The 14,580-nt window shown below is 48.8% G+C and overlaps 1 protein-coding gene across 1 annotated transcript in view; it reads left to right on the top strand.

Moving 5' to 3' along the window:
• The window catches only part of LOC129714061 (tyrosine-protein kinase receptor UFO-like), a 98,240-nt gene that overhangs the window by 26,013 nt on the left and 57,647 nt on the right, over positions 1-14,580 (top strand). The window contains exons 2-4 of the mRNA XM_055663519.1: positions 1,320-1,515; positions 4,838-4,938; positions 7,752-7,934. Of these exons, the coding sequence (XP_055519494.1) occupies positions 1,320-1,515; positions 4,838-4,938; positions 7,752-7,934 (480 nt within the window). The remainder of the gene's footprint in view (positions 1-1,319; positions 1,516-4,837; positions 4,939-7,751; positions 7,935-14,580) is intronic.

Raw genomic sequence — 14,580 nt, 5'->3', positions numbered from 1 at the left:
CTATATATACTGTTTAAATATATGCAATGTTATAATTGATTTAAAAAGTCCTAGCGGACCTAAAGTACCTAAAAATAAGTTGATGATGGTGCATAATGTGTCTATTAGTGCAGAAAATACTGGGACATCTTTTCAAGACTAGACAAATTTAACTGTATGTTATTGAAAGAGGTCGGGGAATATTAGCTGTAGTTCTCCTGCCAGGGGTTGCAGATTGTGAGTGGGAACATTCAGATGTTGGGTTTCGTCCCGAAACGTTGCCTAGTTCCTTCGCTCCATAGATGCTGCTGCACCCGCTGAGTTTCTCCAGCACTTTTGTCTACCTTCGATTTTCCAGCATCTTCAGTTCCTTCTTAAACAGATGTTTTCTCTCTTGGTTATGCAGGGAGGGAGGACTAATGATAAATGTGGAAGTCTACCAGTGGCATTGTTGAGTTTAGTTTAGAGATATAGCGCTGAAACAGACCCAACGAATCCACGCCGACCAGCGATCCCCGCACACTAGCACTATCCTACACACACGAGGGACTATTTACAATTACACCAAGCCAATTAACCTGCAATCCTGTACGCCTTTGGAGTGTGGGAGGAATGGGAAGACCCATGCAGGTCACGGGGAGAACGTGCAAACTCCGTACAGACAGCACCCGCAGTCAGGATCGAACCCGGGTCTCTGGCGCTGTGAGGCAGCAACTCTACCGCTGCGCCACCGTGTAACGTAATAACTCAGAATTAAAGGGCGTCCTTTTAGAATGGAGGTGAGGAGGAACTTCTTTAGTCACAGGGTAGTTAAGCCCCAGTTCCACTTTCCTGAGTTACTCACGAATTCTCCCGAGTTTTCCCCTTGATTCAAACTCGGAGAATGTCCGTAACGAGTCTGTAGATGTATCGTAGCGGATCGTAATGCCAGCCGTAGGCACTCGGGGCATCAGGTAAGTCGGGACGATTTATTCAGCGTGTTAAAAAATGTCCATGAGTTTAAAAAATGGCCCCGAGTACCTACGGCTGGCTATTGCCGTAATTCTCCGAGTTTGATTCTTAAGGGGAAAACTCGGGAGAATAATTCCGGAAAGTGGGACAGGGACTTTAACCTGTGGAACTCATTGCCTGTGGAGGCCAAATCAGTGGATATTTTTAAGGCAGAGATAGACAGATTCTTGATTAGAACGGGTGTCAGGGTCATGGGGAGATGGCAGGAGAATTGGATTAGGAGGCAGAGATCAGCCACGATTGAATGGCGGAGTAGACTCGATGGGCTGAATGGCCTAATTCTACTCCTGTAACTTGTGAATAACTCATTCATTTCTCCCTCTCCACAGACGTGGGCTTCCTGCAGGATCCGGAGGGCATCGTATCCTCCCAGGGGAAGCAGGTGAAGCTGCGTTGCTCCATCAAGGTGTCGGATGAGCTCCCCACAATAACCTGGCAGCGAGACGGCACTCGGTACGCAGCGGATATCAACCAGGTGCTGCTCCCTCTCAGTGACTCCGAGTGGCTGGCCATCAGTGAGCTGAGGTAATTGAGTTGGAACCGGGGGCATCAACCAGCTCTGTATTTCACCATTAAATACACTCCAGCCCCTTCGCTTCCTATAGAGGAGGCACGGTGGTGCAGCGGTAGAGTTGCTGCCTTACAGCGCCAGAGACCCAGGTTCGATCCCGACTACGGGTGCTGTCTGTATGTTCTCCCTGTGACACTTAACCAGTTTATTTATTCATGTGTGTGTGTGTATATATTTATATAATAGAAACATAGAACATAGAAGCATAGAAATTAGGTGCAGGAGTAGGCCATTCGGCCCTTCGAGCCTGCACCGCCATTCAATATGATCATGGCTGATCATCCAACTCAGTATCCCGTACCTGCCTTCTCTCCATACCCCCTGATCCCCTTAGCCACAAGGGCCACATCTAACTCCCTCTTAAATATAGCCAATGAACTGGCCTCAACTACCCTCTGTGGCAGAGAGTTCCAGAGATTCACCACTCTCTGCATGAAAAAAGTTCTTCTCATCTCGGTTTTAAAGGATTTCCCCTTTATCCTTAAGCTGTGACCCCTTGTCCTGGACTTCCCCAACATCGGGAACAATCTTCCTGCATCTAGCCTGTCCAACCCCTTAAGAATTTTGTAAGTTTCTATAAGATCCCCACTCAATCTCCTAAATTCTAGAGAGTATAAACCAAGTCTATCCAGTAATGGTATATGGACACACAGCTGGTCCTTACCCTCAATAACTTCACGTTCGACTCCTCCCATTTCCTCCAAATACAAGGCGTAGCTATGGGCACACGCATGGGCCCCAGCTATGCCTGCCTATTTGTCGGTTACGTCGAGCAATCCTTGTTCAATACATACCAGGGCCCCATCCCCGACCTCTACCTCCGCTACATCGACGACTGCTTTGGTGCCACCTCCTGCACCCGCACACAACTGACTGACTTCATCCACTTCACCACTAACTTCCATCCGGCACTTAAATACACCTGGACCATTTCCGACACTTCCCTACCATTCCTTGACATCACTATCTCCATTGCAGGTGATAGAAATAAAAATCGCTCCATAGATGCTGCTGCACCCGCTGAGTTTCTCCAGCGTTTTTGTGTACCTATGGACACACTGTTCTGTTCTGTAGTCATGTCTACTATGTTCTGTTGTGCTGAAGCAAAGCAAGAATTGCATTAACATTATGCTGTAACACATAACTATTGTTATTATTGGATATGTAAAGCCAATTAACAATTGTTATAAACTATAACAAGTGGGGATGGAGGGGTTTTGGGATTGGTGTGTGGGTAGGTGGGTCAATGGGAGCCTCTATGTATGTTATGTCTTGTGCTGTATGTTCTATGTTGGACCCCCTCGAAAACGAGATGACTGTCCGTCTCAAGGGGTTATCCATGAATAAACTTGTTTCAATTTCATTGTCCTATCAGGGACACATGACAATCAACTCTCTTGAATCTTGACCTGCATGGGTTTGCTCCGGGATCTCCGCTTTCCTCCCACACTCCAAAGACGTGCGGGTTTGTAGGTTAATTGGCTTGGTGTGAATGTAGATTGTCCCTAGTGTGTGTAGGATGGTGTTAGCGTGCGGGGATCGCTGGTCGGTGTGGACTTGGTGGGCCGAAGGCCTTGTTTCCGCGCTGTGTCTCTAAACTAAGTGTACTTTAGTTTAGTTTACTTTAGACATACAGCGCTTGTTTTACAAGCTTTAGAAAGGCCCTTCGGCCCATCAAATGCATGCCGGCCAGCGTTCCCCGCACACTAGCACTATCCTATTGTCCCATTGAAAACATCTGCATTCACACTAAATAACAGGGATGCAGGAAACACAATGGAATAAGACTCCCCCCCCCCCCCCCCCCCCCCCCCCACATGGGGAACATTTTTCCTGCATCTAGCCTGTCCAATCCCTTAAGAATTTTATATGTTTCTATAAGATCCTTCCTCTCATCCTTCTGAATTCATGTGAATACAAGCCCATTCTTTCATCATACATCATCCTGGGAATTAAACTAGTGGACCTACGCTGCACTCACCTCAATAGCAAGAATGTCCTTCCTCAAATTAGGAGACCAAAACTGCGCGCAATAGTCACAAACACAGTAGCGCATCATAGCAAAAGGATTTGAGTACAGGAGCAGGGAGGTTCTACTGCAGTTGCACAGGGTCTTGGTGAGACCACACCTGGAGTTTTGCGTACAGTTTTGGTCTCCTAATCTGAGGAAAGACATTCTTGCCGTAGAGGGAGTACAGAGAAGGTTCACCAGACTGATTCCTGGGATGTCAGGACTTTCATATGAAGAAAGACTGGATAGACTCGGCTTGTACTCGCTAGAATTTAGAAGATTGAGGGGGGATCTTATAGAAACTTGCAAAATTCTTAAGGGGTTGGACAGGCTAGATACAGGAAGATTGTTCCCGATGTTGGGGAAGCCCAGAACAAGGGGTCACAGTTTAAGGATAAGGGGGAAATCCTTTACGACCGAGATGAGAATTATTTTTTTTTCACACAGAGTGGTGAATCTGTAGAATTTTCTGCCACAGTTGAGGTTCATTGGCTATATTTAAGAGGGAGTTAGATGTGGCCCTTGTGGCTAAAGGGATCAGGGGGTATGGAGAGAAGGCAGGTACAGGATACTGAGTTGGATGATCAGCCATGATCATAATGAATGGTGGTGCAGGCTCGAAGGGCCGAATGGCCTCCTCCTTCACCTATTTTCTATGTTTCTATCAATTCCCTAGACAAAGTCCAATGTTCTCAATGGGGTAGAGGTGAACCTTGACTTATAGAAGCCTGATATCGGAGCGGAAGAGGATGTTCCTGAGTCTGGTGGTGCACGCTTTCAAGCTTCCAGGATGGGAGCAGGGAGAAGAAGGAATGACCGGGGTGGGACAAGTCTTTGATTATGTTGATTGCTTTCCCTAGGCAGCATGAAGTACAGAAGGAGTGTGGACTCCCAGGAAATCTGGCCTGGGTGACATCTATGATTCTCGATCAGTCTGAAGAAGGGTTTCGGCCCGAAACGTTGCCTATTTCCTTCGCTCCATAGATGCTGCTGCACCCGCTGAGTTTCTCCAGCTTTTCTGTGTAATCTATGATTCTCTCGTTGTCTTGGGCAGAGCTGTTCCCAAGCTGTGATGCAACCGACTGTATGCTCTCCATGGTGCATCTGTAGACATTTGTAGAAGTCGCTGAAACCGTGCTTAATTCAGTGTGTTTTGAAAGTGTGAGCGGAAGATCCTTGTGCGATGAAAAGTAAATGGACTAGGATATTGAAGAGGCCAAACGTGATGTGGAACTGAAGAAGTGTCGTTCTCTTTTCATTTGCAGTATTCCCTCCATTCACCGTTCTGATGTTGGGAGTTACCGATGCGTTGCTTCAGTCAAAGGGAAAGAAATTGTCTCCAAGGAAGCACAACTGGACACAGAAGGTATGTTATCATTAAAAATGGCCCATGGAATGCCGACCCTAACAGCTGGAGAGACACTGTCCAAACTTCAACATACCCATTGCAGCAGTAGAGTTATGCAACCTGTCCCACTTAGGAAACCTGAACGGAAACCTCTGGAGACTTTGCACCCCACCCAAGGTTTCCGTGCGGTTCCTGGAGGTTCCCGGGGTTTTTTGTCAGTCTCCCTACCTGCTTCCACTACCTGCAACCTCCGGCAACGACCAGGAACCGCACGGAAACCTTGGGTGGGGCGCAAAGTCTCCAGAGGTTTCCGTTCAGGTTTCCTAAGTGGGACAGGGGCATTAACAGTGGTGCAGCGGTAGAGTTGCTGCCTTACAATGCAAGGGACAGGGTGTTTGATCCTCTGACTATGGGTGCTGTTTCCCGAGACATCGCCCATTTCGACCCTAGACGTCACCCATTCCTTCTCTCCAGAGATGTTGTCTGTTCCTCCAGCATTTTGTGTCTGTCTTCAGTGGGAAGAAGGGCCTGTTTCCGCCCTGTATCTCTAAACTAAACTAATCACGGAACCTTATGTATCACCATTGGCCTGCCTACCTCAGTCAGAAAAATACTCCTCTATTACCAACCTGATCTCCCGGTGGCCCAGCACTTCAACTCCCCCTCCCATTCCGAATCCGACCTCTCTGTCCTGGGCCTCCTCCATGGCCAGAGTGAGTCCCACCGTAAATTGGAGGAGCAGCACCTCATATTCCGCTTGGGCAGTCTGCACCCCAGCGGCATGAACATTGAATTCTCCAATTTCAGGTAGTCCCTGCTTTCTCCCTCTTTCCCTTCCCCTTCCCAGCTCTCCCACAGCCCACTGTCTCTGTCCCTTCCCCCCCCCCCACCCCCACATCATTCTGAAGAAGGGTCTCGACCCGAAACGTCGCCTTTTCCTTCGCTCCATAGATGCTGCCTCACCCGCTGAGTTTCTCCAGCATTTTTGCCTACCTCTGTCTTGTATAACAAAGTCAATCTTGGATTCAGTTTACAGACTCACTGTGGATTCATTGTGACTGAATCTTCTGGATCAGTTTACCATGGGGGAACTTGTCGAATGATTTACTAAATTCCATGAGGCCAACATCCACAGCTCAACCCTCATCAATCACTTTTGTGTTGTTTTATATACTTTATCATATTGAAGAGACATTGTTAGCAATACAGGTGCACAACCTTTTATCCGGTGTTCCGGATACCGAAAAACTCCGAAAACCGGCCATTTTTTCCAGGATGTCGTCTGCACACCAAAGCTCGTGTTTGGCGCCAAACTTGACCCGAAACGACCCACGGTCAACCCAGGTCTGTACTACTGTAGCGGCTGCCTCCTCCCCGGAGACAGGGGAGACACTTAAACATCTGTAAATCATTGCTTAAATGTTAGTCAGTTAGTTTGGAGGGCTTTTATGTGAAGGGGTAAACTTTAATTCTTAGTCCCCTACCTGGTCAATGGAGCGGTCAATGGGAGCGGTCAATGCCTTACCGGGTCGCCGTGCACTAAGTTCCGCAGCGCTGTGGCCGGTGGGGCTGCGGGCGTCCGGCCGTGGGCGGCGCCGGTTGTAGCTCCGACCCCGGCGACTCTACCCCTGGCTGCGAGGTGCTCCAAATCCAGCGCCGCCCGCGGCCGGACGCCCCCCACCCCAGCTCCGCAAATGTTGGGAGTCGGCAGCGTCACAGCGCTGGGATACCAGCGGGAAGCGGGCAATGCCTTACCGGGTCGCTGTGCAGTAAGCTCCAGGGCGCGGAGGCCGCCTTCTCCCAACATTCGCGGAGCTGGGGCTGCGGGCGTCCGACCGCGGGCGGCGCTGGATTTGGAGCACCTCGCAGCCAGGGGTAGAGTTGCCGGGGTCGGAGCTACAACCGGCGCCGCCCGCGGCCGGACAGAGCCCTCAGCTCCGCGATGTTGGGAGTCGCCGACCAGGTAGGGGACTAAGAATTAAAGTTTCCCCCTTCACCCACCCACACCACCACCACCACCACCACATAAAATCCCTCCAAACTAACTGACTAACATTTATGCAATGATTTACAATGATTCCCCGGTCTCCGGGGAGGAGGCAGCCGCTCCAGACTTTTCAAGCCGCCCGCGCTACCTACCTAATCTACGCTAGAAATCTTCCATTCGGAAATCAGAAAATGTCCGAAATCCGACAAGTGCCTGGTCCCAAGGCTTTCGGATAAAAGGTTGTGCACCTGTATATAGCTTGCAGAAAATGAGTACATTTCAGAAAGGTATCCATTTCAGGGACAAAAATGCTGGAGAAATTCAGCGGGTGAGGCAGCATCTATGGAACAAAGGAATAGGTGACGTTTCGGATCGAGACCCGACTTCGGAGAGAGGAGGAGAACTCTTTCAAAGTAGGCATACCTTGAAGAAGTGTCTCGACCTGAAATAATAGACAATAGGTGCAGGAGTAGAGGCCATTCGGCCCTTCGAGCCAGCACCGCCACTCAATGTGATCATGGCTGATCATCCCCAATCAGTATCCCGTTCCTGCCTTCTCCACATATCCCTTTACTCCGCTATTTTTAAGAACCCTATCTAGCTCTCTCTTGAAAGCATCACCTATTCCTAAACGTCACCTATTCCTTCTCTCCATAGATGCTGCCTCACCCGCTGAGTTTCTCCAGCATTTTTGTCTACCTTTGATTTTTCCAGCCTCTGCAGTTCCTTCTTAAACATCTCAGGGACAAATTGATACCTGAGCTGGGCTTGTTTATGTGTTGAACCACTCTGTGACTGTGTGTGTGTCGTTCCTTAATGTTCCCCCCTGCCTTTGCTCCCTCAGGCCTGCCCCACTTTACAGAGGAGCCTCAGGACCTCAACGTGTTTGGGGACGCGCCCTTCAACCTCAGCTGTGGCGCGGCGGGATCGCCCAGCGTCCAGGAGCTGGTGTGGCTGCAGGATGGGAGTCCCGTGCTGCGCAAGGAGAAGACGGAGGCCACCTCCCCTTCCACCCTGACTGTGCAAGGTGAGGATTAAACCCCTGTCCCACTGTACCAGTTCATTGATGAGTTCTCCTGAGTTGCAAGATGCACTCTAGATGCAGGAATATTTGTTCCCGATGTTGGGGAAGTCCAGAACAAGGGGGTCACAGTTTAAGGATAAGGGGGAAGTCTTTTAGGAACGAGATGAGAAAAAAAAATTCGCACAGAGAGTGGTGAATCTGTGGAATTCTCTGCCACAGAAAGTAGTTGAGGCCACACAGTTCATTGGCTATATTTAAGAGGGAGTTAGATGTGGCCCTTGTGGCTAAAGGGATCAGGGGGTATGGAGAGAAGGCAGGTATGGGATACTGAGTTGGATGATCAGCCATGATCATATTGAATGGCGATGCAGGCTCGAAGGGCCGAATGGCCTCCTCCTGCACCTATTGTCTATGTTTCTATCAGTTCCCTAGACAAAGTCCAATGTCCTCAATGGGGTAGAGGTGAACCTTGACTTATGGAGCGCCATTTAGAAGCCTGATATTGGAGCGGAAGAGGATGTTCCTGAGTCTGGTGGTGCGCGCTCTCAAGCTTCCAGGATGGGAGCAGGGAGAAGAAGGAATGACCGGGGTGGGAGAGAAGGCAGGTACGGGATACTGAGTTGGATGATCAGCCATGATCATATTGAATGGCGGTGCAGGCTCGAAGGGCCGAATGGCCTACTCCTGCACCTATTTTCTATGATTCTATGTTTGCCCTGATTCGAACTCGGAGATTTACGGTAATGGCCACTCGTAAGTACTCGGGGCTCTCGTGGACATTTTTCAACATGTTGAAAAATCTTCACGAGTCTTCCCGAGCTTTCCGCGTTTTCCGTGTACCTGCCGTTAGCGTTACGAGCCGCTAAGAGACGTCCCCGTGCTTAAATATCCATTGACTTGGCCTCCAATGAATTCCACTGATTCACCACCCTCTGACCAAAGACAATGCACTCCCATCCAACCTGATGTTCTTGTAATTACACAATGCCGCTGTAATGGTGTCATTGAGGAACCACCTCTATAAACTAGAGAGGCCACAGTGGTGCAGCCTGTAAAGTCGCTGCCTTGCGGCTCCAGGCACCCAGGTTTAACACTGGACTTCCACCCATACTGTCTGAAGATCTTGGACAAAACCCACGTAGGTCACGGGGAGAACGTACAAACTCCGTACAGACAGCACCCACAGTCGGGATCGAACCCGGGTCTCCGGCGTTGCATTCGCTGTAAGGTAGCAGCTCAACCATAAAAATACCCCAATGTCTTGGCCTCTGCAGCCGTCTGAATGCATGAATAAGTTTATTGGCCAAGTATTCACATACAAGGAATTTGCCTTGGTGCTCCGCCCGCAAGTGGCAACATGACATACAGTGACAGTTACGAATGACACATAAAACACCAAACATTAATAATAAAACATTATTGATTAAACCTGTGACCCAAAATTCCAGAGGCTACAGATTTTTGGCTATTAAGTAGAGCTACTTCTCATGGAAAAAAACTGCCTGTTGCAATGAATTCCACAGATTCACCACCCTCTAGCGAAAGAAATCCCTCCTCAACTCCATTCTAAAGATCCTTTTATTCTGAGGCTGTGCCCTGTGGTCTTAGACTCTCCCAATGTCTGTTCCAGACATACTGCCAATATAAACTAGTCTCATCTGCCTGTAAATGGTACCATCCCCTCCATTCCCAGTATTATTCCTAAAAAAACATTTTTTTTCCCCCTGTTGTGTAACACTGGAAAAACATCATCATTCCCAGAGAATGGCCATCTGAATCCTGAATCCATTTCCCCACCACCCCCACAACTCTTGTTTTTCCGATCTCATCCGCAAATATGACCTCGCTCCGGAGTATTTCATAATCGGCAGAACGCTTCAGAGAAGATTTGGGAAAAACAATGTTTTCTTTTCATTGCTTCCCATTCATTTTGAAAATGGAATCCGGGAGATTCTGGGGGAATCCCGGGACTCGACAAGAGTCAGGGAAGGTTGTGAGTTTCCTTCTGTTTCCCGAAATGGAGGCCAGTCTTCGGCAGTTTTCTCAGTCACATTCCAGCCCACCACCGAGAGAATGGGCCCTTTGTGTCCATCTCCCTCCCCCCTGTGTGTGGCCTCGGTCAAGGTTTTGTTATGGCGAGACCGAGAGTGGGTGGAGGGGGAGAGGTGTTTACAGAAAACACAGGCTCCACTCCATCGAAGATGCCGGAGTAACTCAGCGGGACAGGCAGCATCTCTGGAAAAAAGGAATGTCCGTCAACAGATGGTGACTTTGTCCAGTGCTTCAATTCTCAGTCGGGAGAAACCATTAAGGTGGTCAAGGTGGCGCAGCGGTAGAGTTGCTGCCTTACAGCGAATGCAGCGCCGGAGACACGGGTTCAATCCTGACTATGGGTGCTGTCTGTACGGAGTTTGCACGTTCTCCCCGTGACCTGCGAGGGTTTTCTCCGAGATCTTCACTTTCCTCCCACACTCCAAAGACGTACAGGTTTGTAGGTTAATTGGCTTGGTGTAAATGTAAATTGTCCCTAGTGTGTGTAGGATGGTGTTAGTGTGCGGGGATCGCTGGTCGGCGCGGACCCGGTGGGCTGAAGGGCCTGTTTCCGTGCTGTATCTCTAAACTAAACCACGATCGTTTCATAATATAGGCACAAGGTGCTGGAGTAACTCTGACAGGAGTCAAAGTCAGGCAGTGTCTCTGGGGAAAATAGGTAGGTATTGTTTTGTGTCGGGAAGTCTGAAGAAGGGTCCCGACCTGAAACGTCACCTGCCAATTTTCTGCAGAGATGCTGACTGACCCGCTGAGTTTAGTTTAGTTCAGAGATACAGCGTTGAAACAGGCCCTTTGGGCCCACCGTCTCCACGCCGACCAGCGATCCCCACACACTAACACTATCCTACACCCACTAGGGACAATGTTTACATTTACACCAAACCAATTAACCTGCAAACCTGCACGTCTTTGGAGCGTGGGAGGAAACCGAAGATCTCGGAGAAAACCCACGCAAGTCACGGGGAGAACGTACAGACGGCGCCCATAGTCGGGATCGAACCTGGGTCTCCGGCGCTGCATTCGCTGTAAGGCAGCAACTCTACCGCTGCGCCACGGTGACGAATTACTCCAACAATTAATGTTTATCTTTGGTATAAATCATCGTCTGCGGTTCCTTTTAATTTCATTCCCTAATATGTTTATCATTGCCTATTTTTGGTGCTTTTGGTACTGAGTAACAAAACAATGTAGGCTCCCACAAGGACAAGGCCAGCCTGCAAGTAAGGTCGGCTTTTAAACCATTTAGTTGCCGGGCTATTGTGTTTTATACACAGGAAGATTGAAGTATCAATGTATGACTTTGTATCTTTATCAACCATCCTACCACAACCAGAGAGCAGTCCTGAACTACTATCTACCTCATTGGTGACCCTCACACTATCATTGAGCTGGCTTTACCTTGCACTAAACATTTAAGAAAGAACTGCAGATGCTGGAAAAATCGAAGGTAGACAAAAAATGCCTAACCTTTCCACAGTCTCGATCCGAAACATCACCTATTTCCTTCGCTCCATAGGTGCTGCCTCACCTGCTGAGTTTCTCCAGCATTTTCTGTCTACCTTGCACTAAACATAGAAACATAGAAAACATAGAAAATAGGTGACATGACTTGAGAATTAAGGGACAGAAGTTTAGGGGTAACATGAGGGGGAACTTCTTTACTCAGAGAGTGATGGCTATGTGGAATGAGCTTCCAGTGAAGGTGGTGGAGGCAGGTTCGTTTTTATCATTTAAAAATAAATTGGAATAGTTATATGGATGGGAAAGGAATGGAGGGTTATGGTCTGAACGCAGGTGTATGGGACTAGGGGAGAATACGTGTTCGGCACGGACTAGAAGGGTCGAGATGGCCTGTTTCCGTGCTGTAATTGTTATATGGTTATAGGTGCAGGAGTAGGCCATTCGGCTCTTCGAGCCTGCACTGCCATTCAATATGATCATGGGGTTGTTCGCTTATCATGTCTCTATACACTGTAAATGTCTGGATTGTAATCAAGTATTGTCTCAATGCTGACTCGAAGAGTGACAGGCTTGGATAGAGTGGATGTGGAGAGGCGTTTTCCACTGGAGGGAGAGTCTAGGACTAGAGGTCACAGCCTCAGAATTAAAGGACGTTCATTTCGGAAGGAGATGAGGAATTTCTTTAGTTGGAGGATGGTGGAATTCTTTGCCACAGAAGGCTGTTTTTAAGGCAGAGATAGATAGATTCTTAGTGTGGGTCGGGGGTTATGGGGAGAAGGCAGGAGAATGGGGTTAGGATGCAGGAACTGCAGATGCTGGAAAATCAAAGGTAGACAAAAGTGCTGGAGAAACTCAGTGGGTGCAGCAGCATCTATGGAGCGAAGGAAATAGGCAACGTTTCGGGCCGAATAGGAACTGTTTTAGGAAATAGGTAACGTTTCAGGCCGAAACCCTTTCGGGTTTCGGGCCGAAACATTGCCTATTTCCTTCGCTCCATAGATGCTGCTGCACCCGCTGAGTTTCTCCAGCATTTTTGTCTACCTATCCTTTATTGACATTCAGACTTAAATACCAAAACACACACTTAACACAGTTTAACATCCACCACAGTGAGTCAACCAGGCACCTCCTCACTGTGATGGAAGGCAAAAGTCTTAAAGTCATAAAGTCCTTGTTCTCCGTCTGCGTTGAGGCGATCCAGACTTCCGATGTTTTGACCCCCGCCGGGTGATGGTAAATCCCGCGGTCGAATCCAAGCTCCGCGAACGGGCCGGATCAAACTCCGCGGCCCGGGGCGGTCAAAGCTGCTGGTGTTGCGGGAGCTCCGGAGAACTGGGGTCACCAACCCGGGACCAGCGAGCTCCCGATGTTGTCGTCCACTGGGCAGACATGATTGATGGCTAGGTGAACTCGATGGGCCGAACGGCCTATTTCTCCTCCTATCACTTATGACCTTATCAGTAGCACTCAACAAAAGCTTTTCACTGTACCTCGGTACATGAGACGAGAAACTAAACTTCAAGCTGCTGCCTCGGAGAGACGAGCGCTCTTCTGGAGCTGGTCAAAAGCCAAAGGAAAAAGCACAGAGTGTTTACTGAGAACATGCTGCACATTCCATGCCCGCTGCTCACTCTGCCGATGAGATGGAGCCTGTTGGCCAGGCCTCTGTAAACAGCAGCAGTGACTCATTGGCAGTGAGGGCCACACCACTCACCACTCCTGGGCAGTGGGGTACAGTCATTAGAGAAACTCAGCGGGTGAGGCAGCATCTAGGGAGCGAAGGAATAGGTGATGTTTCGGTCCGAGACCCTTCTTCACTCCATAGATGCTGCCTCACCCGCTGAGTTTCTCCAGCATTTTTTGTCTACTTTTGATTTTTTTTCCAGCATCTGCAGTTCTTTCTTAAACACTACGATCATGGCTGATTATCCAGAATCAGTGTGTCGGAGGTTATGAGTAGAATGCAGGGGAATGGGGTTCGGAGGGAGAGATTGAGTGGCGGAGTAGACTTGATGGGCCGAATGGCCTAATTCTGCTCCTAGAAACATAGAAACATAGAAATTAGGTGCAGGGGTAGGCCATTCGGCCCTTCGAGCCTGCACCGCCATTCAATATGATCATGGCTGATCATCCAACTCAGTATCCCGTACCTGCCTTCTCTCCATACCCCCTGATCCCCTTAGCCACAAGGGCCACATCTAACTCCCTCTTAAATATAGACAATGAACTGGCCTCAACTACCCTCTGTGGCAGAGAGTTCCAGAGATTCACCACTCTCTGCGTGAAAAAAGTTCTTCTCATCTCGGTTTTAAAGGATTTCCCCTTTATCCTTAACTATTCCTGAACCTGGATGGCTGGTGGGGAAGGAGCTATTCCTGAACCTGGATGGTTGTGGGGAAGGAGATATTCCTGAACCTGGATGGCTGGTGGGGAAGGAGCTATTCCTGAACCTGGATGGCTGGTGGGGAAGGAGCTATTCCTGCTCCTATTCCTTATGACCTTAGTACCCCGTTCCTACTTTCTCCCCATATCCCCTGAATCCGTTAGCCCGAAGAGCTATATCTAACTCTCCCGAATACATTTGCCTGACCCGCTGTTAAGGGGCTGTCCCACTGCGGAGACCTAATCCACGAGTTCTGGCGAGTTTGCCCTCGACTCGTACTCGCAGCATGGTCGACACGAGATCCTAGGAGGTCTTTGTAACTCTCCTTCATGCTTGTAAGTGGTCCCCGCGTACTCGAGGCCTCAGCTAGGTCGCGGCGTAATTTTCAACATGTTCAAGATTCAAGAGTTTATTGTCATGTGTCCCAGATAGGACAATGAAATTCTTGCTTTGCTTCAGCACAACAGAGCATAGTAGGCATAAATAAATACAGAACAGATCAGTGTGTCCATATACCATTGAAAATATATATACACACACATAAATAATCAGATAAAGTGCATTGGGCTATTAATGTTCAGAGTTTTGTTTGAGTTGAGTTTAATAGCCTGATGGCTGTGGGGAAGCAGCTATTCCTAAACCTGGAATGCTGTGGGGAAGCAGCTATTCCTGAACCTGGAATGCTGTGGGGAAGGAGCTATTCCTGAACCTGGATGGCTGGTGGGGAAGGAGCTATTCCTGAACCTGGATGGT

This window comes from Leucoraja erinacea, chromosome 38 (genome assembly GCF_028641065.1).
Source record: "Leucoraja erinacea ecotype New England chromosome 38, Leri_hhj_1, whole genome shotgun sequence".
NCBI classification, from domain to species: domain Eukaryota; kingdom Metazoa; phylum Chordata; class Chondrichthyes; order Rajiformes; family Rajidae; genus Leucoraja; species Leucoraja erinaceus.
Note: the sequence above shows the minus strand (reverse complement) of the source record. Positions and strands in the feature narration are given on the sequence as shown.